This window comes from Xiphophorus maculatus, chromosome 18, assembly GCF_002775205.1.
Source record: "Xiphophorus maculatus strain JP 163 A chromosome 18, X_maculatus-5.0-male, whole genome shotgun sequence".
Classification (NCBI taxonomy): domain Eukaryota; kingdom Metazoa; phylum Chordata; class Actinopteri; order Cyprinodontiformes; family Poeciliidae; genus Xiphophorus; species Xiphophorus maculatus.
The window spans coordinates 13,811,110-13,838,854 of NC_036460.1; the positions used below are offsets into that span (position 1 = coordinate 13,811,110).

Here is a 27,745-nt window from a genome sequence, read left to right on the forward strand (position 1 = left end):
AGCCCAGAGTGTTGTTTCCAGAAGATGTGGGGGGTTTTAACCAAACTGTATGTATTTCAGTCCCAAGGAGTCAGTCCTTTAGGGCTGCAGATTTAAAATAGGTTACTGACCAAAAAAAGCATGTTGAACTGTATGAACTGTAGCTTTTTTTTTTTTTTACAACACAGAGATAGCGAATCTGAATTGTCATCTAGTATTTATCACTTCATTACTTATTAACTAAAGTACTTTTTGCATCTGTTTAATTAATAATAATATAAAAGGTGCTACAAGTGGATTCCAAATATATTCATTACCTCAGAATTTTTTACCATTTTTTTCCTCACACTACAACCACAAACTTCGACATATTTCACTGGGATTTTATGTGTTGCCTGGCACAAAATTTTATGTTGTGAAGTGAAAGGAAAAGAATATGAGGTTTTCCAGTAAAACTGTTGAGTCTATGTGTGTTGCGATCCCTTTGATCCTAGATTTGGACATTTCACAGAGCACAGTCCAATCCATCAAGTGAAAACGCTGCTGCTGTTAAAAGGTTCTACAAAGTATTTACTCAGAGCTGTTGAATACATAAACATGCCATACTTTTCATAAATTCATTGGGCCAAAAAAATCGTGTATTATTTTCTTCCACTTTACAACTGTGCACTACTGTTATCAAATAAAATCCCAATAAAATACAATGAAAGTTTTTGCTTCAGAGATGTGAATACTTTTTTAAAAGCACTGTAAGGTAGTTGGAATCAGACAGATATCTAAAGGGTTTTTTAGTCAAAAACAACCGCAGCAAAAATATTTCAAGAAACGAGCATCATGGTGTAAAGTTTACAAAAAAAAAGAAAAGAAAAAAAAACACCCTCAAAGCGATTTTGTAACCTTGATTTCCCTGCAGAGGCTTTCAGAGCATCATCAAAGGATGAGGCAGGAAGGGATGGAGAAAAAATAAATAGCTCACAAGCTTCCCTGGCCTTGGTTACAAACAGAGGGCAAACCAGACTTTATTGATTTATCTTTTCAACAAAGACTGAATGATACCTGTCAACTAAATATAACAACATGCCATGAATATGACCGGTAAGACAAACTAGGAAAATCAATTAAAAGTTTTCTTGACACCTTGGTGCTGCTGATCAGGGCAGGCGGTCCAGATCCATGTAAACATAACCAACAGCAGTCATGTCTGCTCTGCTCATGCTTCCTTAGCATACGCTCTCCTCTTATCCTCACTGGACATCAACAGTCATGCCATAGTCAGGGCCGTTGGTGAACTGGAGTCTACCATCTGCTTCCTGCTCTTCAAACACCATGACCTATGACAGCATAGGGAAAAGAAGCTCAGCCAAGGTCATGAAAGGATAGTGAAAGTGGGTGGTTTTGTGTTAATGTAAGCACACTCTGAAAAAGAATTAGAAAGTAAGATGGACAAAGACTGGGAAATGGCACCAGTCGCCTAAGGCATTTACGAGAAAGTACATAGTGGTAAACATAAAAACTTTCCAAAATACTAAGTATGGATTCTTTATGTAAACATGCTGTTTTTATTTAGCAAGAAATTAAAACCATAATTATGCAAACATAGATTAATAGATTAATTATTTGCCTGTTTCTAAATCATTTTCATATGAATAGATGGAAGACAGAACACTGTTAAAATGACATGTTTTTAAGTCACAAGAAGGTCACATATTAATCATATTTAATTATTTGAGAACTTTATCCACCTTTAAGGTGGTATATTACAAATGATCCAGCTGAAAAATAATCTAACAAATCTGTTTGGGGGCATTTTCACTTGAAAGTAACAACCAGAGTTAAACACTCAAAAAAACAGAGCTTTGTTGAAACATATTTTAATTTAATTCCTCAATTTATCTTCTGGATATACGACCATCATCAGATCCGATTGACTGTCATAAATTGTTTCTGATTTATTGCAAATGAAGTCCAGCTGTTCTTGTACACCAAAACTTTAACTTTTGGGTAAAAACAATACATTAGAAACAGAACATCAAATCCAAAGTAACATATGGTGGTGGTAGCACCATGCTGTGGCATGCCAGTCAGCTTGGCTTAAACCCTTAAAGTGGATATCAGAAAGCTCAAGGTGAATTTTATGTTTTAGCATCACTGTGAACATTTGACAAAATAAAAAAACAATCTTCATCGTTTGGAGAAAATTAAGCTCTCGAATAACATACAAAGAGTATAGAAGTAAAACTGACAGGAGATTTGTGACATATTCTGCATAATCTGATCATATGCTGAACTTTGACAAGCCAGAGTTAGCTGATAGTGGAAATTCAAGATGTGGGATGCCAATAGATGCCAAAAAAAGTTGTACAAAAAGATGGTTTAATCAAGTATTAGTTCAAATGTGTGAATAGTTATGCAACCACTTATTTGCATTTTTGTGTTCTAGTTCTCCCCCAATCAAACTTGCTTGTTTTCAGTTTGATCGTATAGGGCAAATGTGAAATTATACATGAAAAACGTTTTGAGTTGATTTATCATGACCTCGTTTATACGTCACTAAGAGCTGACTGCTTATATCCTCTGTAATTTGCTGCCATTTCAGGAATATCTTGAGAAGCTGTCACCAGAAATGTCATGAACCAGTTTTGGGTAAAAATATACAGATTGCATAAGAAGTGCACATCTTTTGCTAGATGATGTTACATCTTAATCTAATAAAATAATAAATACCTTTTAAGTCATTTTGTTATGTCAAAAAGTTAACTTCATAAAAGGCAGACTCTGTTGCAAAACTCAACCTTGTCACGCTGTTACCAGTCTTGTGTTTAGTGGCTTAGGAAGATTGGCAGCTTTAAGTACACGGTGCTCCAGCATCACCTCCTGGATTCCTGATACTATTTTTATACACACTTTACCCATAAAGAAAAGGCTGCCATGTTGTTTTGAAATATGTTTTTAAAAAAAACAACATACCCAACATACATGGCAAAATATGTAAGAACTGATAAGACAAAATTACCATTTTCATAGCATATTACGTATACTGTAGTGTACGAGTGTATATTACACAGTACCTGGTTGTCTCCTCTGTGAAGCCACGGCCCTGGGACATAAAGTGTTTGTTGCGGTCCAATAGACCAGTATCGTCCCAAATTCCTGCCATTTATAAACACAACCCCTTTGGTCCATCCCTGTGAAACAAGGTTGCAAATCAGAACGCAAATGTAAACAGTCCAAAATGTTATTTTTGTCTCCTTAGTCCCATTCTTTCTGAGAATATATTAAGATTCCAAGAGACCCTATAAATATTTTAAAACCCAAGAGAGATTTTGTGGGTAAAAAACAAAACATCATGAACAATTTATGTGAAGTCTCTGAAATCCCAAAAAGGACAAAGCAAAGTTTTTAGGTACGGTAAATTAATCCAGTGAGGTAGAACTCAAAGTAGACACATTTCTCTAGATTGTGTGTAGTTACTGAAATGAACTGTAATCTTTTTTTTAATGTTGATGTATCTTACAGCACATTTCTATGTAATCAATAAGCCACAAAGAAGATGGCAGTTGATTGTTCTGTATTTTATCAAATTAACTTGTACTTGATTGTTCAACTAAATAAGTGTCTTACTGCTATTTATAAGCTAGAACTGCTCCTTTTTGAGTTAAGATGAGGATATATTAACAGGACTTTCAAGCATGTTTTAATTGGTTACATTTTTGACCCCAAGCCCCAACTTACGGGAAGTTTGATGAAGGTGTCTTTAGGAGAGCTGTTCACGTAAAGTTTGCCCTGAAAAAAGGCCGGGAATGAAGGCTGCTGCTGCATAGGCACCCAGGAGCCTGTAGTATGAAGGCTGTGAGGGGAGATAAATAACAGATAAATTGTTTTGATGCATTCACTTGCACTTTTACCTAAAATAATATAGTACAATATGGTTGTTTGTGAGCCAGCATGATATTCTATCTATCATAGAATATTTATTGGCCTGCAGTGAATGCCAAGTGAAAGTTTGAAAATGGATTCAGGGACAGTATTCATATTCAACAAGACAGTAGGTTATGCTTCGCCTCTGAGCAAATTCAAAAGGCAGTCATAATAGAAAACCAACAGTTCTTCCCGAAGTAGGAATTTCTAGTGTTCGATTATAAGGGGCTTCAGGCCTTGACATTTCACAATGGTACTGACACACACAAAGATACACACATTCACAAAAAAAAAAGAAAAAGAAAAACATCTGCAAAAAAAGGAGACTCATAATGGCTTTAAAACGAAGCACATCCACAATTTGTGTTCTATTAGCCTTAATTTTACAATTTTTGGGGAAGCATCCATGTTGTTATTGTTGTTCCAAACAGAAATGTATTAAGCATACAGTAAAGAAATGCAATTCTCATGTAAACGGTGTGGTAATGTAGATGGGTGCATTCTGTTATTGCAATACTGAAATATTAATGAGGGAATAAGACTTTAGCCTTGGGGTGAATTTATTCTTGCATAATTCACCTGAAAATCTCAACCTTAATGCTTCCAAGTATTAACATTATCAGATGTAATGACTGTTGTGAGATGGGTAGTATACTTAATAATGCTCTCCATACTCAACAACAGTAGAAAATACAGATTTAGATGCTTTTAAGAACCTGAGTTGCTAAACAAATATAGATTTGGCTTGATTTAAATGAACCAGACATCTGCTTTAGGGATTCCCTCTCTGTGGTCTGTCTCTGGCTTGGAAGGCAAAAAAACAAGAAAATAATTTCCTCACACCACAGATGATACCCTCCAAATTCTTGTGAGAATGCTCTAAGGTGAAAACAATCAAAAGAATTCCCCCAATTCCAGCATGATGACAGCATCTAAGTAAAGAACATGGTCACATGTTTCCTGGATCACTCTAAAATTATCTTCCAGCACACTGCCTTAGAGATTGTTTGATAATGCAACAATAGACCTCTTGGTTGTCTTGCATTGAAACTCAGAGAGTCAAGTTAAAAAGTTTATCTTCACAACAATTTTAATCTAGCTTCTATTACTCCATCTTTCATTTGTGATTTTAATCTGTTTTGTCATAGTTGTATAGTTAAGAATATAAGAAAGACGTTGCCACTTAATATGAAAAAAAAATACTGAATACACTATTTGTATCTTTTGTACACAACATAATTGTAGAGAAATACAACCAGTGTAAAACCGATCAAATAAATTAAATATGTGCAATAGTATCAGGTGCATAATCCTAGCAGGAGTTCAGTAAAAGTTGACAGAGAGGCTTTGAGAAATCTCTGTTCAGAGCTCTATAAACAGGCCCTACAGATCACTGGCAGGAATGATCTAATGACACTTTCAGTTCCCCTGACAATCATCTGCTATATTGCAACTGAAGCTGGATGCCAAGACGTTGCATGCCAGCAGACTCGCCAATATATCTCTGCATTCTGTTGTGAGAATGCTGGCTGGTAATGGCACTGGTTTCTCTTTTGCTTATTCTTCGATGTGAATTAGCCAGGATGGGCAACAAAGATTAAAGGACAGCATAAGCAAGGTCAGTAATGTGACTTATTAATTACAAGCCTGTCAGTTTTGCACACAACAACATTAAGAACTTGTATTATACTCAATCTATAAAACCACTAAGCAACAAATAATAAGAGGGGCATACAAATTTGCCCCAGAAATGGGAATCCTGCGTCTTGCCTCAATGCTGAAATCACTGAGGAAATCATTGGGGTTGATAACTCAAGAGGGTTTAAAAAGTGAATGTGTTTTATTTTGTGAATTTTGCCGTTTTGTTGCCTCTTTAATCATACTAATTGGAGACAAAACGTGCTGGGATGAATGAGAGGATGGCAGGTGTAGTGAAAAAGAAACAAAAACACAAGGAGCAATAAAAGTGTAATTAAAGACACAAACCTTTTTACAAAGCCTGGTTTCATATCCAAACTATGAATAATGAAGCCTCGGAGGACGTTCAAGTTTAACTCAACATCACCAACAAGACCTGGAAATATGAGTCAATACCATTTTCAGTTTCTTCTAAAAAAAAATAAAAAATGGCGTGTAGTTGATTATACTCCAGATTTTCCGAAAATCTTGCTTCCACTTGAGCATCTCTAAAATCATTAGTTTTTTTATGTTTTTGTACCTTTGCGCTGCTCATCCAGAGTCATCCCATAATTCACCCTTCCACAGTTCTCCACCAGAAAGCCCAGAGTTCTGCTTCCCTTCAGTATAAACATACATTAAACATGAGCTGCATTCAAGGAAACTGCTGCAGTTTACAAAAAAAAAAAAAAACACAGAGAAATATAGAAAACGGGCAAGTTCTTTCTAAGAAAGATTGCAGATTTGTCCATTTTTTTTTTTTTTTTTGCTAAATAAATACTTAGAAGACGATTTGCTGCTGGCTTCACACTTGCACTTTGCTGCCAGAAAACATCTATCAGTATCCCCTGAAGCGTTCATAAGCTGCAGGTTGTTAAATATTAAAAACTTTATCTCTCTGAAACAGCACACAGGGTCTAACATATATACAGAAGGACACAAAACTCAGTACCTTCCCATCAGGTATTACAAGTTCCTGCACCTTATAGTCCAAAATACCAACGTATTGTTTGTCCACAAAAACCTATAAAAATGAGAACAAAAAAATCCATTTTTAGAAAGACAGAAAGAACTACATAAAAAAAAACAGCCAACCACTTAAATCACAAATGAATAGAAAATGTGCACAAAACACAGATGTGGCAATTATTCCAAAATAAAGTCTTTGCTTTAATTAGGTTGAAACTCTATAAGCTAATCAGAGGTGTGAACTTCGCTAAGTAAGACTGCAGCTTCCTCTGAACAAGTGCTCTAATAAACAAGAGTAAAATGTGTTCGATCCAATGTTCTCACCAGTGCTCTGTCTCTGATGTTGTTCTTTGAGTTGAGAGTTCCTCCGCTGGTGATGACCGTCTCATACAGTGTGTAGCCGTAGGACTGGCCATTATTGTTGTTGACAGGGAGGTTCTCCATGTTTATTGGCCTCTCAGATTTGAAAGGCTGTGGAGTATGCAAAAGCATTACCATAGAGTCAAACAAACAGTGCATAAAACGACAATTCAAACGAGTAAAAATGAGCTGCAGAAATTCTTGTTTACATAGATTTACACATGGTTGAAGTGTCTACTTAAATTGGGCTCTAATTAAAGCAGAATTCACTCTCAGAGTACGTGTTCTCGTTGTTCTCTTTGCAGCGTGACTTCTTCTGATGTTGTGGTCTTTACTAAAACTTCAAACTAAGAGGAGGGGACTCATGTACAAAGACTGCAAACATATAAAAACATTAGTGAAGAAGAACTGATAGCGGAAAAGTGTATACTATATTCCTTTGCCTCACATTTCTTTAGTTATTTATTTGCTGGCGACCCCTAGAGGCTGGGCTGGAAAATTTTTATTGTACGCACCTGCAAAATAAGATACAAATTGTACTCTATGTACCTTATGTCTGGATGTTAACATTGCAATAGCCGTGTGCACAATATTCATATTGCAAAGTCAATTGGACTATTAGACTATCTGGAATGCAATGTTTGCCAGCTAATTAATTTCAAATGTCAGAGGTATACCTTGCAGTGTTAAATAAGAAATAAGAGAGAGAAAAGAGAAAAATTAGGATTTATCACACTTTTTAATCACTATTTTTTGATATTTACTATGTAATGGTATTTGTTTAGTCAACAATATGATAAATGTAGAGCATGTGACAAATGATGCTGAGCATATTTTTTTTTACAGCAGTGGCATTATTATTCTTTATTAATATTTATAATCATCATCAGCATAATAAAAATAACAATATAGTAAAGTGAAAATAGTGCAGTGCCAATTGTTTTGGCAATGTGCTCAGACACAGCAAGGAGCAGTGTACTGCTTGTTCCCATACAGCTGCCAACCACACTGGGGTTCCTATAGCAGCAGGGTTATTTCAGAAGGAACTGGGAGACTGAATGGGAATGTGCCAGTTAATCCTGAGCCAAGCCATGCCAGCTGTGTTATATGGAATAATGCAAATCAGCCAGGTTTGTCAAATTTCCACACACTACAGTTAAACAAGTCGAGATTAAAAAGCAAATTTCAGTTACAACCACTTCAGCATTACGAAATGAATTTGTTTTAGTTAATAGGAAGCCTTTTTATTCAATCAATGTACAAATTTCCCATGATACACAAATGCAATTAACCAACCTTGGTTTTGTGGCTCTATTTTTAATCTAATAATGAGCATGGTTTGGGAAAGACTGCAAGATGGCACAGTGTGGGTAAGGTGATTGTTCAAATAATAAGTCCTTTTAATGCCCCCCACATGTTCAAAGTGTACCAATAGATCAACACTTCTTGAGTTGTTTTAGTCAGCATCTTTCAGAAGAAAATTCATGCAAGTCTGAATACAGATTTTTTACTAAGCAATCTTATCCTTCATACCTTTGGGAAGAACATGATGCATGTCCAACAATCTAAACACTACCAGCTACAACACACTTCACCACACACCTCCAAACACACACCTAGATAAAATATTAGAGTCACAACAGCCTACTCTATAACTGGAGAGAAACCACTCTTTTTAAACAATGGTGTATGGCTGGTCAGGGGCAAAGTAATTGGCATCTCATAGGGAGCAAATTATTGCGATGGAGACTGAATAATTAATGGAGATAGAGTCACCAGACGTGCTACACCTGGCTTGAATATAAATGCCTGAAGGGGACATGGCATAAATACCTAAACTAGTGGACATACAAGTGGGAAGGAAATAGAACATGGTTCAAAGAGGACATTCCACCAATTGTTTTGTTTTCCATCTTTTTTTGGCAAGGGGGCACTCAAGGTTTTTATCAGACTATTTCAACAGCAGGTTACTTTACAATCATAAAGCTTCAGATGGTGGAACAATACTGGTTCCCATGAAGGCCACCTTACCAGTATAAGTTACGAGAAATGTTTTGGTCAGGCCTTGAAGGTTCCCTTGTGTCAGACTGTCTCAAATAAGTATTAAAAGCAAATTTAAAGTTAATCTGAATAAAATGATCCCATATCAGAAAGATAGATTTCAAAAGTGACTACACATCAAATATCTGTTTGACTTAGTCAGTACAGATAGAAAAAAAACACAAATATTACACCATCTACATTTGCTGACAATGTGTAAATAATTTCAAAATGAATTTATATTTTATTACCAAAACACAATTTCACATTGAAGCTGTTACTGAAATACCATTAACAAAAATCCAAGTATTATAGTGACTCACAAGCCGATTTCTGTTTACTACTGGCCACAAGGCTGGAGGAAGACCCAAGCTTATTTTACAACCCGAGTGAAGAGGATGGCAAGGGATATAAAAAAATAAATAAATCTGCAAAGTAGAAGCTAACTGCAGCAAAGTGTGGCACCTAGGGGTCACCAATGCTCTAAAAGCACTATAAGTCCTTATCTACCAGGCAGCCAGTTGTTTAATAGGTGTGAATAAAAGTTGACATTTATTTAGTGAATTAAACCTCACAGCCTGTCTTGGACATAAGGACATTTTCTGGGATTTAATATCTGACCCTTTTTGTAGATTGTATGACATGATATGAGTACAGTATCAGAGTTTTCAGATTAAACTAAGGTTGATTTTTTCACAACTAACAAACCAACTGGTTCTAGCATAAAATGAAGGATTAGTATGAGGGAAAGCACCACATGCCATGAGCAGGTGGACTTTTTTGTCTTTCAAAATTTTCACAAATGTTTAGAAATGTTATAATGTCTTAGACTATGCCTTCCTGAACATTTTTTCCAGAACTTAACTCCCTGAAACCTTCTTATTTACAAGACCAGAGGTCTGCCGTCTGTAGCTCCGGAGCTGCAAGTGGTTCTTTGGACCTTCCACCATGACTCTTAATGACTCTGGCTTAAAATGACATGTTTTTAGTAGAAATATAATAAGTGCTAGTTTTACCTGTTGTTTTTCCATGTGATAAATTGATTTTCCACAACAGAACCACACTAAAAATACTAGTAATATATTTTCAACTCTTTTATTTTTGTCATTAATTTGTAAATTATGTGCCTTTTAAATTATTTTTCATAAATTTCAACATCCCACTTAAGGAAACGCACCCACCCTCTTTTGTGCAAAATTTTTGTTTTCCTTTATTCTGAAACCTAAAAACAGATAGAAAATGTGGTTCCTTAAAAATGAAAACAAATTTCCTGAAGTTGATATTTATCAAAAATTATACGTTTTCCTTGTTTGATAAGGTCATGTAGCATTGAAGCTCTAAATAAATCTTATTTTGATGGACTTTTATACAGGTTCTTAGGATTGTAATGATTGCAGGCTCCTTTGTGTTCTACTCCACAGTAGGGTTGGAAACTGTGGAAATGTTTAGGTAGATTCAGTTTTAAGTCAACTGCATGTGCTGATCTCCGACAATAGAAAAAAAAAAAAAAAGCACTGCTCTCATTAGGATTACAATCTACAATTTAAGAACGTCATTTGTGACAGTTTCAGAGCAATTAAGCTCTCAACTAAATTAAATCACTTCCAACTCACAGGAAGTTTAAATGATTCGCATATCTTTTATGACTGAATCAGGCTGTTGTGTCTCATAGGAACATTAATCACACAGACTTCCGGTCCATTCAAATTAAAGGTTGGTGAATCACCAACAATCGTGAACAGGTGAATGATTTATTCTGCATCTCAGAACATAAACACTAAAAATGTTTTACACTTAACTAACTAAAACACAAGTGTCAAACGGCAGTTCTCTTATGGATGTGTCTCTGCTTCAACACACCTGAATTAAATAATTAAACCATTAGCAGGCTACAGTAGAAATTAATGACATTGTGAGGAGACAATTGAGACATTTGATTTGGACCAGGGACACATCTAGAAGCTGCAGGACAATGCCCTCTGAGGATTGGAGATTAAAGATTATGCTTCCTTAAAGTAAATATTTCCACTAAGGTTGGCAGATTTTATCTATGTACTACTTGAATGCAAACACTAAAAAAAAAAAACATGCAATATTCAGCACTAAGTTTAAAAGTGTGAATCTGAAAACAAAAGTATTAAATTCCTATTCACTTGTAGTTAATAGAAAATATGATTTGCAGAGAATGATAATTTGGAAGATAACTGCAGAAATTGCTGGGACTATTTAACCAGGACATTTTCAAAGCTTTACCTTTAGTTCAAAAAAGCCCTTTATCTAGAGCAGCGATGTTCTTTGGGTAGATTTCTATTGGTTTTGACTGATTCACAAAAAGCTATCCCAAAAATGTAACTTGGTCCCTGAAAAGTTTTCTACAGTGAAAATACACCTTTAGGTGCATAGCATCATCAAATATTTGAAATGCCTGGACATTTAAAAAAAAAAAAGCTCTAGCGAACTGTTTGCAAAAGCAGAAAATGTTTTGTAAGTGGGTCATTTAGCAACATATTGAAACAAAACAACCAGACACACAGAATTTACTTTCCTCCATTGTCTTCTCAGCTGGCAGACTTGTATTTATTAAAAAGCAACCTTTTAGCTTTTCTGTGAACCATGATAAGTTATTCTTTTACAAGTTGAAGGTATTCTTAATTTTAGGCTCTTCTGAATGTACATTTCTCACCCTTTCAGTTGAATGGAAACTGTCCCAAAGAGAGAGATGCTGCTGGACGACAATAGACTGATGGGCTCTCCTTTCTTGAGTGGCAGGTAGTTCAGGAAGTGGTTGGTCTGGAAGGAAGGAAAAGGGGGATAAAGGCAACTTCCCTTTCATTTATGTATCAAGAGATGAGACATCATTCTGAAAAAGCTTCAAAGAGTTAAAAGTCTCGGGAAGAAAAAAAAAAATCTAACTCTTACATGAGAATCAAAGTAACTCAGTCTTTCCAGTAATGCATTCATAGAAAGAGGTTTTTATGTTTTCCTTCATATATATGACTTAGTATCAAACATGAAAAAGTAATATCAGAAAACTTCTTTTAAGTCTCTGTGGGGGAGCATTTTTGCCAACTTGTTTTCCAGTTTCTGAAACGGTCTCTCAACCACCATTAACAGCGTTTGTCCAGGATCATCAATTGCTTTTAAAGCTGTTAAATCTCACAGGTATACCAGCATTTCCACTAGAAACGGCCTGACAGCATTCCCATTTCATCCAGTGGTAAAAGAAGGCTCACTTATGGGAAACTTTGAGAATAATGGCCAACATTTCCTTTAGACAACTCTTCCTGGGTTCAACACTCGTAAGTCTGAGAACTGTGTAACATTTACCGCTCTTACATTCTGTCAAATTCACCGTAGCAAGAATGAAAAGATAGCTCTATGAAACTGTGCCACAGACTGAACCATACAGACAACTTCACTTTTTGGGGAAAAAAAACCAAACAAACAAAAAACACTTCATCATAAAATTATCAGACTGATTGGAGGAGTAATTCTTATGCAATGGATTTTGTTTTGTTTGTATTATACGTTATTACACAATAGCTCTACTTACACTGGTTTCTATTCATTACATGACATCTGAAGGTTACATTGAACTTTATTTAGGAGTCTCATGGTAAGGTGGGCTGAATAGAAATGGATACCACAAACGTATAATTTTTTCTTAGTAATTTAAAAAAATAAAACCAGGCATTGTTTTCCTTCCAAGTTGGTCTATCATATAAAATCCAAATAAAATATAATGACCTACCGGTAATTGGTTTGAGTGTAAGAAAGGTTCAAAGAGATTCCTTCTTTACACAGACTGATAGAATCAGGACAGTACTAGTAAACTAGAACTGTATAATGTACTGATCTAATACTCCATACCATGCACAGCATTATGAAAATGTTCATGGTACTTAAAGGTTTCATATTTTGTCTGCTTGCAATCACCAACTTCAATATATCTTGTTAGAATTTTAAGTGATCAACCAACAGAAAGTAGAGCATTATTTTTCAAAGAAAAATTATACATGGTTCCCAAGGTCTTTTAAAAATAAAAATCTGAAATTGCAGGCAATTGTGTGTATTCTACCCCATGATTAAATTATTTGTACAATCTCCTCTCACTGCAATTACATCTGCCGGTTTCTGGGGTTGCATCTACCAGCTTTGAGAATGTGATATGATTGAAAATTCTGCCCATTGTTCTTTTCCAAAAAGCTCAAATTGAGTCAGATTGAATGAAGTGTGTCTATGAACAATTATTTTCAAACCTTGCCCAAAATTCTCAATTAGATTTAGGTCACGGCCATTATAACACAGCTTTGACATGAATGTCTGGCTCTAATCTTGTGGCTATTGTCCTGGTGGAAGGTGAAGCTCATATCTCAAGTAATTTGCAGCTTTTCTTCCAGGATTATTTATGTTCATCCATCTTCCCAGCAAAAATGCTGTTTCCACTATATATAACAGTAAAAAATGTGTGTTCAGGGTGATGTGCAGTATTAGGTTTCTGCTAAAAACAATGTTTTGCATGTAGATGAGAAATTCAGTATTGGTCTCATTTGATCAGTGCATCTTCTTCCACATGTTTTCTGTATCTCCTACATGCCCAATGGAAACTCCAGTGGTTTTCCAGAGTTACAGGAATAGGTTTGCATACACAACAGTAACTGACATAACGTACATAATTTGACAGCCAAACAATGATAAAACATGTAGATGATCTAATTAAAGAATTAGGTCAGGTCTTTGTGGTGGTAGGGCAGAACAAAGAGGATTCTCAAACTCACTGTCATATTCAGGCCAATGCTTATTGTTCAACAAACTACAAAGCATAAGGATGCATCACGCTCAGGCAGCCTTTCAAACCGTTTTCAATCACCACAGCAGCAGGAAAATTATTACTTTGTTATGCTGGATTCATTCTCATGCTGCCAAAAGCCAGCCCTGGCCACAAAACACTCGAGACTTCTGCCCCCAATCACAAATGACATGTTTTACAAACAGGGAAAAACTGCACAAACAGTGGGCAGAATCCAAGACATCTATGTTATTTTCACAATTGTCAGTCATGCCGAGAGTCCCTGATTAAGGCAGAGAACTCACACACGAGGAAAAGCACACAAATCCTTGAATCGAATCCCTCCTCGTAATCATATGCAATTTTATCCTGTTTGAGCCAACAGAGAACAGGTTCTACAAGAAGAATTAACTTAAGTGGGGAGATGAAAGGATGAAGAAGACAGAAGAGAAAGAAGATGCCAGGCCTGTCTCAACAACAGCATGCAACACTCACTGTGGTAGCTGCTGAATAAATTCCTCAGAAGATGATACTTGGTGGTGTAATCCCCGGCCTCGGATAATGGAGCATCGTAATCTGAAAGATAATACGCTATCAGAACAGCAGGTTTGGGAGCCGGAGAGAGGCACGGATGCCTCTTACCATGGCAGATGCTTTCTCTGTGCTCCCCTATCAAACATCTTGAGGCAGCAGCAGCAGCCCGAAACACATTCTGGGTTTATCTGGACAGAAAATGGAGCCTTTCGGAGGCAAAAAGGTAAAAGGCATTCAGGGAGTAGTAGCACAAGTGGAAAGACCTCTGAAGGTCAGAGTTGAGGTTGTTGAGTCTCCTGAATGAGAAAACAAGTAATTGCAGTGTTATGCACTCTAAAAAGAGGGTATTACGCTTACTTTTTTGTCTTCAGATTAGAATAGAAATTATCTTTATTGTCCCACAGTGGGGAAATTCAGGTGCAACAGCACCATCAACATGTGTAGGTTCACACAAAAGGTCCAAAACACCGCTCCAGTTCAGCAACAACTTTATGTATTAAAACAAACCATCTAAATAAAGCATATGACATTATTCTTATTTATGTAAAAAGAAAAGATAAGAATGATTTGTGTATCACATATCAACTCAGGAAACTAAAACAGTCTCTTTGTGTCTTTAAAATGAGAGACAGAGTAGAAGATCAAGAGCAGAAATTGTTCATCCAAATGCATGCTGAGCAACCTTTTTCCAATATAAAGAATTTTTCAACTAAAAATCTAATTAGGTCTGTTAAAAACGCAGCTTTACCCAGCACAGCTGTGATCAAATCTAACAAACATGCAACCTCAGAATGTTCTGAGCCATCTGGCTAACAGTGTGAAAAGAGCGCAGCCCCACAAAGTTTATATTTTACTTGAAACGCTCAGAAAAGTTTATTATTAAGAATTCTGGTCACACATACCATAGCTTGTCACCATGGGTTCAGGTGCTGGCAGCCCAACAGCAAATGCACCATTCATGAAGCCAAAATTGGTCCCTCCATGAAACATGTACAGGTTGATTGACATGTCCAGCTTCAGGATTTCTCTGACAACCGAGACCATGTCTACCAGAGAAAGAGAAAATAGAAAAAAGTTACAATTTTCTTCATTACAACAATACAGAGCATGTGTCCATGCATTTTCTCCTAGTCACAGCGAACAGAGCTGCATGGCTTCATTTTATTTTTGCTTGCGATGTCCCTGCGATTTTACCAAAGAAAGCTAAAGCTGGACAGTAGCCTCTGCTAATACTATGTCTGACGTTACGTTATACCTACAATATCTCTGCATTTACTGTCACACTTGTAATAAACTGAAAGTGATGGCCTACACTGAGAAGATGCAGTGTTTGTGAAAACACTCAGGCATCACATGTTGAGACAAGTGCTTTTCTTCGAACCTCGCACATATATATTTTTTAAAATAGTTGCATTTGTGGAAAAAAAAAACTCAGTTTGTGCTGAATTATTGTGCTGGTGCCAGCTGCATAACTTCACACTGCCAAAGCAAACCAAAATCCTCAGAATTTGAATTAATAGCATAATAAGCGTACACCAGATCTGCAGCTTTTAACCCTCCAGTGGTTGTGGCTTGACGGTTGTTCAGGAGGTGCCACTTCTTCTACCAAAGATGTGCAGTTGTACCACTGTGCATCTGCTTGTCGCCATTTTCACATGTCTGTGCTAATGTAAACACTGAGTTGAGAGGGCTTGGCCAGCAACAGCTTATTTGCATAATTGTGATGTAGCCCTACAACAGCACATTCCCAAATGAGCTCAAAACAGGCAGAACTAATTGGGTGAAATCTCAATATCTGAGAATAATTTTGGGTGGTAGATGTAATGAACCTGTTTTGTAAAGCCCACAGACCTATTCTAGTTTGTTCAAGGAGCATAATAGTGGACCTTTAGTGATTTGAATCAAAAATCACAGCCTCAATGAATATCAACTGGCCATTGTGAGCGACAGAGTCCGCTAACCCTGTGGTGGTTCCAGATGCTGGATGTGTGGCAGTCTGTAGAGCACTGAGCTGTCAAGGATACGAATCCCCGGTGAAAACAACAGACTTTTTTTTTTTTTTTGTCTGTGACATTTTCTGCAGGGGTGAAGCTCTATTTTCTGCTCCTTCTCCATGCTAAAACAAAGCAGGCAAAACAGATTTTAGCATATCTTGTGTAAGATGTGTATGGCTGCTGGTAATGACAAAAATAAAATTCTACAGTGATGCAGTTAGCTTCACCAAACTGTAATAAAGGCCTTTTCAGATGATGAAGTATCTATCTCATGTTTAGTTCAGTGCTTGTACCAAATCATTTCAAAAGGATTGCTTGGTACACCATTTGACTCTGGGCTGTAATTCATTCGAGCAAATAACACATTCCTTCAATAATATATTTACTAAAAATAATGAAACAAAAAAACTGCTTTAAACTTTGGCACCATTTTTATTAGCATTATGCCACAAAGGGACAAATCATATCTGTTTTTAGTTGTGTATACATAAGATCTTAACATTTTAAATTATCCATACCTGTGGCAGAACTAATTTGTAGTTTGATCAACTTCAAATCTAAGGTATAAATTACTAAAATAACATTTATTCTACACAATTAAATGTCATTGGTGATTTTGCAAATGTAAAAAGGGATTAGTATGTTCAACAAAATGCTTTTTTTTCCCAAAAAGCACATTTTAAATAGGATGTTTTAGTTGCTTTAAACATAAAATAGGACTATCAACATTTGATGCAAACATGAGCTTAAGCTCATTTATAAAATGAGACACAAATACATTCATAAGCAGAATCAGCAGATGAGCAGTTCTGCTGAAAATAACCTACACACAATATCCCACAGTCTTCAGTTTTTCTGACCTACTTTTTCTCACCTGCATAAATCTCACCCTTTAAATAAAAAACACTCTCCTGTGTGGCACTCCTTTTCTGCGGGAGGATAAAGTAACAAGGAACAAGGCTGAGCTTCAGACGGGATACAAAAGGTGGATTAGTGAGCTCACCATTAACAATCATTAACTAATGTTGGTTACAGATACTAACACCAGCTCAATTCTTTGCCGAACAAAAATCCATTTTCCCCATGGGTGTTATTTGTCTAAGTCCTTGCCTGTTTGGAGCCTTTTTGACGACTAGCAGGCTTAGACTGCGGTCTGTTCTGTGTGTGTGAATTTACATTTTGGATTTCTTTGTTTGCTCAAATGCTATTTTCCTGCCTAGAAGCTGACGCTGTCAGTAAACACAGCAAGGGGGCTTTCTGTGTGCTGCTTTTTGATGCCAGTTTGATGCAAAAGATCCTTTATGCGACAGCCCTGCAGAGGTGTGTGTGCTATTTCTGGGCACCTTTAATTTGAGCACATATATTCAGTAGGGGAAAAAGTTGAATTAGTCATCCAAAACTGTCTGTTTTTCTGTGGCATAATAAACATGACATTACATTGATGTTTATTCCTCTTAGTTACTCTTCAAATTGGGAAAAAACAAGAAATTATGTTATCCATATAAAGCAAATGAGTGTTGATCATAACAAATTAGTAAACAGTTGAAAAAAATGTCTACTTTTCTAAATAATTACATATTAAAACTATTGAAACTTTGAGAAACAAGGCTAAATTTACCTTGTGAAAGAATTCTGTGGCTACGGACTGCATGTGGTTTCTAACAAGAGACAGATAATTTATCTTATGCAACCCTACATACACTGATTGTTTTCTTCCCCAAGCCATTCCCCAACAAATTATTTTATTCACACTGCAAAAGACATGTCTGAAATCTCTGTTTCTCCTGAGGCACAGAGACTCTGTCTAGCCTGAAAACAGGTTTTAACTTTACCTTTAGCACTGGTTTGGAGCACAGAAATACCTGTCTTTCCCTATCTCAAATTAGCTGGAATTATCGACCCTCTGCAGAGAGAAGAACAGCTCCTCTCTTAACAAAGAATCCATTTACCAAAAGCTTGCCTTTCTTTTGTGTGAATGCCCCTGCTAGCAGCTCTGAGTATCTCTCAACAGAAAAAAAAGAAGAAAAAAAACCCACTTCTCATCTCATGTGTTAATTATTTCAGTGAAGCTAAAATAAGGCTTACCCTCAGCAGGGAACACATGATGAAGGCCTCCCCAGAGATCAAACCAGCCAGACCAGTACTCCATAACCATCTTAGGTTTCTGAGGCTAGAGCAAATAAAACAGATTAGAGCCAAGAAATATGGCAAAGGTTGGTAGAGCAACAAAGTGAACAAGGAAACATGTCTGAATGACCTTTCTCTCTCTGCGCAACAGAATGCACTGAATGCTCTGGCACAACCTTTAAACAAATTGCCTTAATGTATTCTCTCATGTTTCCAATTTTTCTTTTAAACAAAGGAAACAGCAACTGAAATTATTGCTTTGTAATGGAGACATGTTTAGGAATTAATCCAAATTTCTAAATACTTATTTCAAAAGCACACCAGCAATACTAAAAAAAAAAAATCAAATAGAAATAAAGAAGTAGCAAGAAGCAGTAATACTCTATGAGATTTTGCTTTGTCTGTGATAAAACCCTTCACCATATTACATGATGTTTTGGTTTTTGATTTCACTCAAACAAATAAATTCCAAAATCTGCCAGAGTTAATGTTAGGGTAACACATCTAAATGCTCAGTTTCAGTTTGCACCAACAGGACTTACTTGAATTTCATCCAGATACTTGATCTCGTTTATGTCCAGTCTCTGGAAATTGATCGTTTCCAGTGCTTTAGAGGAAAAACAGCGAAAACCAGAGCTATTATTAGATTCATAAGCTGGCTATTGTCTTTATATTAAAACTGAACAGCTGTTAATTTTAAAACCTTAAAGAAGCTTTATAATAAAATGTTCAAATTACTTAAATTTCCATCGTAACAATATAAGAGGAGGGTCAATATAAAGTACCCAGGTAGATTTTTCCTCTTTTTTTTTTATTTATATGTGTGACATGCTTTTTTAGCCCAGGGTGGAAGGGTTATTTCTCCAAAAGCAGTTTCTCTGGCTTGCTTTCAAGTAGGTACTAAATGATCATATTTGCTGTAGTTATATATACAGTAGTTCCCAGCTTAAAACTTAACATAGCTTTTGTATCCTGTTTAAGAAAAATGTGGAAAAAAAATGTACTCAACCCTTTACAGCAATAAAGTGGTGATTTTGAAAGCAGCTTTGGCCATTAACACTGCTGATTTGAGATCATTTTTACTGGCCAAAGCCTTTCACCCCCTTTTCCTCTTTTGCTGTTTTGTTCATTTCAAACAGCAGTGTTTTGGGGTAGAAAAGGAGAGTTATTTAACACTGATCATTTGTCAATGTGCTCCCACCTCAGAGAATGTGGTATCTGCTCCACAACTGATGACTTAAAGTGATTAGGTACTGTAAAGAAGATTGGCGGATAAAGAGTACATAAAATTAGCAATCAAAATCCTATTTCAAGAGTCAGCTGGCCCTATCAAACATCAGAACTACAGTCAATAGATATATTGTTTATGATTACTTAACTCTATCAGTCACAAAAATGCTACTTTGCAAAAGGAAAACAACAGGTAAGCACATAAGTAACAGTAAATGTTTGGTTTGTTTGTTTAGATGTGTAAAATGGAAGCAGGTTTGCGTTGAAATGATAATAGTTTGTATTAGTGGCACCAACTGGCAAAGGGAATGAACTGATCCAGTCCCTTTTCACAAAAACGTCTATATATGACGACAATGCATAAAGACACATGAATAATTACAAAGAAAACCTTTATAACTGTCACTAATGCATACATATGAAAACAGTAAGTGTCTGAAAGAAAAACAACTGCCTTTAAAGCTTGTGTTTCTTTTCACTGAGCTTTCCTGCCAGTGGGATGCAAAAAGAGCAACTTTCTGGTGCAACACAGAATCCTTTGTCAACAAATTGGTTCTGAACTGCTGCTGCATGACACTGTGCTGCCCTTGGATCAAACCTCTTGCCACTGTGCAAGAAAACAACCCACACACCAACATCGCGTAAGTCTATGTGTGTAAGAGAGAGAGAGAAAGAGGGAGAGACCGTTGGTCTGTTAGCCCATCTGACAATACCTCCTTTCACTCCTCCGAGCTTCAGACCGTCCTTGTTGTCAGAGGTCAGGAGCAGCTCTGTGATGCCTCTGGACAATAATGCCTTAATAGAGGAAGAATTAAAGAGACAACCCAACAAAACAATGAATCTGTTTCCTCAACAAAGTTTAAACAATTAAAACAAATCTGATTTATTTTGACAGTGTTTCTCACCTCCTTTATGAAAGGCATGTACTTATCATCTTTAGCGTAGGAGCCATATTCATTCTCAACTTGAACTGCTATGATCGGGCCACCCTGGGAGTACTGCATATGAATTTGCCAAATATAAACAAAACACATTAGAGGATTTGACGCCTGCTATTGGACCGATCTTACCCCTGATACAGTTAAACACAGTTAAATGTAAATCCAAGTTATTTTTGGGTTGTTTTTTTTTCTCTTGCTTTTTTCAAGTAACACTGAGCAAAGAAAAAGGAGAAACAATCTAATTAGCCACTGAAAGAGTTTGTTTAAGCCATGTTCACACATGGACATATGGCCCAGATATGTGTTTACAGATATTCTTCAGGGTTCAAACAAGAAACAAATGCCAGTATTACATATATTTACCTTCCCACCGCCACAGTACTCATTACAGAAAAATAATGTGTTGCTTTCTATTCTTTCTTGTTGGCCTGTATCTTGTTTTTTATTTAGATGTTGATAGATGGCCACAGAGCCTCGTCGGCCATTCTCAGATGAAGCAAACAAAACACTGTAATTTCCTCTGCATACTTTCCTGACCTGCCGTCTGTGCATTCTGTGAAGTCGACATCCTACTTTCCAATTGCAGAAAAACATAAAGGGCATGTCTGAAATAGCAACTCAGGGGGAAAGTCTCAGCATAAGTTTGAAGACGTTCTCCTCTTAAGACAGAAAAAAAGGCATTTTATTAATGTCGGTAAGGAGAACAGGAAATGGGAACTGAAAACTGACAGAATTCTAAAAACATAGTTCTTGTTCAAATATCGCAGCAGGAAATAAACTAATAAATCATGATCCCAAGAAAGGGGAAGGGATCTCAGCAAAGTGAAAGTGCATATTTTATCCACTGAAAGGATCTTGTGAACTGGCCGAGTAATTCCAACTGAAGATCTCAGGCATATTGGTGAGAATATTTAATATATTCTTGCCTATATGTCAGTTCCTTAAATGGCCAAGTTCCCTAAAGGTGGCATAGCAGGAAACAAAAATATATATTTCATGTAGTTTTTAGATCAAATCTTGAGGGAATATACAGTTAAAATGAGGCTATTGAGGCTGCAGTATGAATTGAAGAAGCCTTGGAATTATTTTAGAGATAAAAAGTATTTGTGAAAGTGCCTGGTGTCATGGTCAAGACATTTTGAATAATAATAGTTGCTTTTGTAAGAGAACTGAGAACAGTTCGACATTGGGTCTTTCAACAGCCAATCAACACAGAAGCAGTACATCATACAGAATCTGCCTCAATCCATTACTCTGGGCTTAGTCAATAAAAGAAGTTCATTATTTCTTAACTTAGTATGTTTTTGCTCACAGAAGAAACTAAAAGTTGGCTTTTCAAAAATACTTAAAGCAATAAAACTATTTTAAAGCTTTTAACACATGATTTCAGGGGTGGCAGTTAGTGTGAAAGGCGATCTTACACGAGCACTAGCTTCAGTTAGACAGAAAACAACTTTCTCGGGTTGTTTTTCTTTTAATAGTTACCACCTTGTGATGCTACGAGAATCAGAGTTACTATGACTGCAATTCCCAGTACATCAGTAGCAATTGTTATAAAATTGTTACTTTTATAACTTCCTGAAGCCACTAGATGTCCTGCAAAGCTCACACTAGCTTGTACACATAAAAGAACAAGTGGATGTTCGGTTTCAGCTTTCAGGTTTGGTTTATAATTTTTGCTTTGAGTGTGTTATTACGCACTCCACTTCTTGCTTATTAACAAAACTTTTTTTTTCTGACATGCATCTTTAGGCTGTATATCTGAAAGACACTACAAGATATATCTAAAAGCGAAAGTCATCTGTCATTTTGAGAAATCTGAACATGGTTTCATAAATCATTCATTTATCCATCCACTGTCTGCTTGACCTTGCAGGGTTGAGGTGGGGCAGCAACAGTTGAACTACATGGTAACACATATTGGAAGTGATGAGAAATGTATTGGTTGACAGTTAAATACGTTTTTTTAATTGAGTAACATATAGTCTCTGGTGGACTGCCAGCATGTCCAGTGCGTGCTCTGGCTCTCAGCAATTGGAACCAGAACCCATCTACGGTCCTACAGTCATTAAGCAAGTATTGAAAAATACATGAATAAATTCAATAAAAAGTACCTGATATGGAGTAACTCTCTTTATGAGTTCATCAAAAAAGGAGTTGACTGCATCTGTGAATCCTGAGTAGGTCGTTCTCAGCTTCATATTTTGATCTCTTAGCAGCCAACTGCAAAAACAACCCAGGTCAAATAAGATCTTGACATACATGAACTTTCTTTGGGTTTCACTGAAAAAAATGTGGTAACTTTGATACGAGGTCATGTTCTGCTGTATGTCCTTTTAAACACCTCATAATAATGCTCATCAGCTAAGCAGACTCTCAACCTAACATTCCCACAGGCAAGAGCACTCCAAAATACATTCCTTCAGTCTTGTTCAGCCAACAATTACCCAATTATTGGTCTGAGCGTATTTTGATTACAGAAATAAATGAATCCATCCTTTAAGGGATAAGGCCTGCCAGATTTAATTATTGCCTGATCCGATATCATGCTAAAAGTCATCAGTGGCTTTCAGCAGAGCAATGGAAGTGCTTCACTGAAACGGTGTGCATTTTACTGTCTTCTGTACTCTGTGTATTCAAAAGTGGGTATGTGGGTATGAGATTCCCTGTAAAGTGGGTCACTGAGAAAGATATTCTCAAATAGAAACACAACTGCTAAAATGCACACTTGCAATTCATTTGCCTTTTTTACCCTGCAGTGAAGACACATCTGAGAATCTGATCACCTGAATGAAAAATACATTTCCTGTCAAATCGTAGACGTTCAGAAGCAACTTTATATTAATCGGTCACAGGATATATAAACTCATTTATTGTAGTTTTTGTGTCTTTACCTAGGCAGTCCACCAAAGTCCCATTCAGCACAGATGTATGGCCCAGGGCGCAAAATCACCCAGAGGCCCAAGCTGGCTGCAATGCGAAGGTAGGCTCTAAGAAGAGATGCAAAATTTAGAATAAATATTTTTGTTGTGAGGGGCTATACATCTTCATATTTACAATGCTGCCAACAGTCAATAAAATGTGGAAAAGAATCATTGTTGTCAAATTAAGAAGCTCATCTCCAACAGCAAATCACTTCTAAAAAATTTCCCCCTAATTTTCCAATGAAATAAAGCTCTAAGACATTTGTTTCTATTAATTCCTCGGCAACAATCAACACATTTCATTGATCAATGACCTCACAATCAGGAAACACACAATCACTGACTCAAATGCAAAGTGCTTATTAGGGGTAAGTGTTTTCTTAGCAGTGTCAATGCAATAGACAGCCAGACTTTTTTCCAATACAATGGTGCCCCCTGCTGGACATCAGCTATACTTGCGTCAAACCTAGCTGAGCATTTTTACTTTAGCAGTCCTTACTCTAAATCCAGATCCTCCTCAAAGTCAAACACCCCTCGCTCTGGTTCATGCAGGTTCCATGGTACATAGCTGAGAAGACACGAAAAATGGTTATTTTTTTTTTTTTGTTTTAAGCATTTTTTGCTTATAGTCAATTATGATGTTGCATTGCACTTTGTATTACAGCTCTTTACATGAGTGTGACTCATGAGCTTGATCGGTTAGCTTTCATGTTCAGATTAAAACAGTGTTGCATTTTATCTGCCCTCCCGCTCTCTTGACCTTTGTGCTCTGACATGTACTCCGTCATGGCTGAGTTGCACAGGGCACTCACGTTGTAAGAGTGTTGATGCCGCAAGCTTTCATCTTCAGCAGTCGGTCCTCCCAGTAGGTCCTGGGGACACGGAAGTAATGGACAGAGCCTCCCAGGATGCGGAAGGGTTGTTTCTCCAAGCTGAACTGTGAAGAGTTGGCTCTCAGTCCTTCTCCGCGCTTCATTCTTGCTCTTTGTGGATGGTCTCTGAGGAGAGAAATAATATGACATAATACAAACAGATTTAGAATTACAAAAAAAAAAATTAAACATGTTATTTTTCTTGCCATTCTGATAATTTAGGTTCACCTGCTGCAATATCTCCTTCACTGTATCACTAAAATAAAATGTTTGTGTGTGCTTGTGCATTATCTTGGGGTTTATTATAGGTTTTATCTATAAATCATTAAGGGAAGGCCACTCCCATGTGGTGATATAAGGTCTGAGCAGTACGGGAATCAGTATCAATAAAATAAACAGACAATTTTGACATATTCTTGTAATACACTTTCTGGGGTTTGGGGGGGAGGGGGTTAGCATGAAATCGCATGCAATCAGGGGTGGTCAAAGATTTTACAGAGCCCTAAAGAGGTATTTTCTTTGGATCCCTACTTCCAGAAAAAATCAGCACCAAAATCCACTGAACCTAGTGGACAATAAAGTTTAATTGAATTCAGTAAAAAAAAGAGCAAAAAAAAAAAAAAACATATGAAAATAATATGAAACTATTTTTACATTTTCTATTTATAAACCACTAAGACTAATTTTGATGTAGGATCCTTCTTCATAAAAGCAACTACAAAATAACAGTGATTCCCTCAATGTGATAAACCTCACATTAAAATATAAAAACATTTTTAAAAAACACGGTATCGCTGTATTACTGTATAACAAAAAGATTTGTTATATCTTTTTTTGCTGCACCTTGTGCCGTATTCAAATAAGCCAACTAGATCTCTTTCTGTTAAAGTGGGAGATCAGGTGTAACTTGGTGAAATAAAACTCACCTTTGAAATTGAACACTAACAGATAAGGAACTGAAACATAATAAAGTTCACAGACAACAAAGGTGATCTCTTTGAAACTAAAGCAGGACCTTCATGAGACATGAGTGAAAAAAAAATCCTACAATCCCAACAAAACATGGTCAGCTTTCAGCAGGCACTGCTCTCAGGTCATCAACGCTTTGGATTATTTAAAAATTTGACTATGCTATTTAAATCACGTTGCTAAGAGCAAGCTTTAAACAATTTCACTGGTTTATTTTGATTTTTAATAATAACAAAATCTCATTAAACTTTTGTCAGTTCTACTGTTCAAAATGATAGAAAATAATAAATTCAAATTGTTATCAAAAACTTCAAAGCAATCCTAATGTATGTTAGATGTTCTAACATGTCTGTGACAATTTGCGACAGGTTGCATTTGTAAATGTGATCAAATGTTAAATGACTGCAGTTTTCGTCATATTATATTATTGACTAAAACCAAAATACAACACTAATCATGAAAATAATCAGATAGTTTGAAATTCCTTCCTCTTTTTCTCCTGTTTGCTTCTCCTCTGAATCCACGGTGTCTCCGTTTCAACTCATCTGAGGTTTGGGGGGGCTAGTTCAAGTATTTAATTTTTTTAAAATTAGGCAAACTGCATATGTCTCTGGGTCAAGTCGCCTCTTCGCCAATCCATAACTCCATTTTATATCTAAGAATTGACATTCTTTCAGTTCTTTCTTTTATCTGTAGACTGTCATAAAGTATTGTGAACTTTTATTAAAACCAAACTATCTGAGTGACTTACTGCTGTTTATTAGTTAAATTAACTGCGACTCCTTGCAATGCACTAAGAGAAACATAAAGAAAATTATTATTTAAATCATGGCTGTCTAAGTAGGTGCAGAGTGCCCCTTGTAGGTACAGCACTGACTCAAACCCCAATATATCTGATGCAAAATTAGCAACATTGTAGAAGTTTGAGATAATATAGGGCCAAAATGACCAGACTGTCCCCCAAAATCTGTAATTTCAGATTGTGTCTCATTCGTTTTGACAAAAATTTGATTTCATTATTTGATGACATTTTATTTAGTAGCCAGACTTTCAGTCAGATTTAATAGCAAAATAAGTACAGCAGTAAACAGTCACGGATACTGTCTGGAATAACAAGACAGTGTTGAAGTTTACACATCACAATTTGTAACAAACGTTTGGATAGTCTTGTTCAGCAGATCAGTTATGCAACATTTTCCAAGTGGTTTTGCTGTTGGCTACTAGATATATTTAAGGATATACAGTGGAATATTTTTCTGTTTGAGTCACAACGGTTTTGCTACCAAAACAGTGTTGGAATTTTCAGATAATTTCATCATGTTATGGTAATTTAACACAAGTTACCAGGGCAGAACTGAACAGTGCTCAGCCACACTTTATCTCTGAGGGAAAACAAAATCAAAAGGTGTCACAGATGTTCAGTAGAATGTGCAGAATCAGACTGCGTTGACATTTTGGACAACTTGATTTTTTTTTTTCAATTTCAATGTGGACATAGTAGGTTACATTTTGTAATCTGTAGATTGTAGAAGCAGAAAAAAAAAATTTCACCCAGCGCACATGGACTGACTCCATGCAGTGGGCGGGGTTCTGCAACAATGCATACCTTCAAATGTGAACTTCAGGGAATCTTCCTTACCTTGTAATTTGATAAGCAACTATTGCCAGAGCACCGATGCAAAGCAGGAGAAAATATCGTTGCTTTAAGGACAGACGAACACCAAGGATCGACGAGATTTCCATGGACGAAAACAGTAGAACAACTGTTTCCTGAGCGCTTGCAGAGCGTCAGAGCGCTTATCTGAGCGCGGGTCCTCTTCACAAAACTGGACACGGTTTACACAACGCCATATACGTAACACTCTTTAAAAGAGCTGTAGACATAAATTTGAGCTAACACTCAACGCTAGGTATAATTATACCGAGTTGTTACAAAATGCGACATTGTTGCTCTGTTATAATTATATATATATATTTACCAACAACGAAAGGATGCTAAGAAAGAGAAGTTTTCGTTTCCTCTTGGTCAGAAATAACCAGCGTAACGCATACAGTTCCTCAACCATAACTGTGTGTAGGGACTGTCACAAAATTACACTGATGCTGCTAAAACGAATAAAATATGGAAGCTTTCATAATAAAGTGCTTGGTTGGTAAAAAATAATTTAAAAAAAAGTATAAGTACGTAAATATATAACAATTCTGTTAGATTATTGTAGCCCCACTCAATATAACCTCAAAACATTGCTTTCCCCAATGTTTTGAGGTTCAGTTTACCGTACTTCCCCCCAAATAAATCATGCCAAAAGTGAAGTGGACTGTCATATAGCACATGCTACTACTGGCAGGACAACAAAATTTAAGTTTAAGTTAAACAGTATATATAAATATATATATATATATATATATATATATATATATA

The 27,745-nt window shown here is 36.4% G+C and overlaps 1 protein-coding gene across 2 annotated transcripts; it reads right to left on the bottom strand.

The window, feature by feature from the left end:
* Positions 1–144: 144 nt before the first annotated feature.
* Positions 145–27,402, bottom strand: LOC102238231 (beta-galactosidase-1-like protein 2). Of its 2 annotated transcripts, none has more exons than XM_014472462.2 (19): positions 26,963–27,402; positions 24,295–24,480; positions 23,982–24,050; positions 23,453–23,548; positions 22,673–22,781; positions 20,523–20,615; positions 20,331–20,412; positions 18,930–18,994; positions 18,346–18,430; positions 15,169–15,312; positions 14,228–14,308; positions 11,627–11,733; positions 6,868–7,014; positions 6,527–6,598; positions 6,116–6,194; positions 5,884–5,971; positions 3,712–3,826; positions 3,048–3,164; positions 145–1,310 (listed from the first exon to the last, which is right to left on the bottom strand). In XM_014472462.2, exons 1-19 carry the CDS (start codon positions 27,064–27,066, stop codon positions 1,224–1,226), a joined length of 1,926 nt encoding a protein of 641 aa, XP_014327948.1. In that variant the 5' UTR covers positions 27,067–27,402; the 3' UTR covers positions 145–1,223. The 2 variants fall into 2 exon arrangements, with proteins under 2 accessions (XP_014327948.1, XP_023206584.1); XM_023350816.1 differs by lacking the exon at positions 26,963–27,402 and adding an exon at positions 24,583–24,630.
* Between the last annotated feature and the right edge of the window lie 343 nt (positions 27,403–27,745).

Bases quoted from the DNA above. Each gene is read 5' to 3' on its own strand.
- LOC102238231 (XM_014472462.2), bottom strand. From the start codon at position 27,066: ATGGAAATCTCGTCGATCCTTGGTGTTCGTCTGTCCTTAAAGCAACGA. The intron at 15,313-18,345 runs GTAAGCCTTATT...TTTCTCTGGTAG, and splicing joins TCATGTGTTCCCTGCTGAGG to ACATGGTCTCGGTTGTCAGA. The intron at 5,972-6,115 runs GTACAAAAACAT...TCATATTTCCAG, and splicing joins TCTGGATGAGCAGCGCAAAG to GTCTTGTTGGTGATGTTGAG.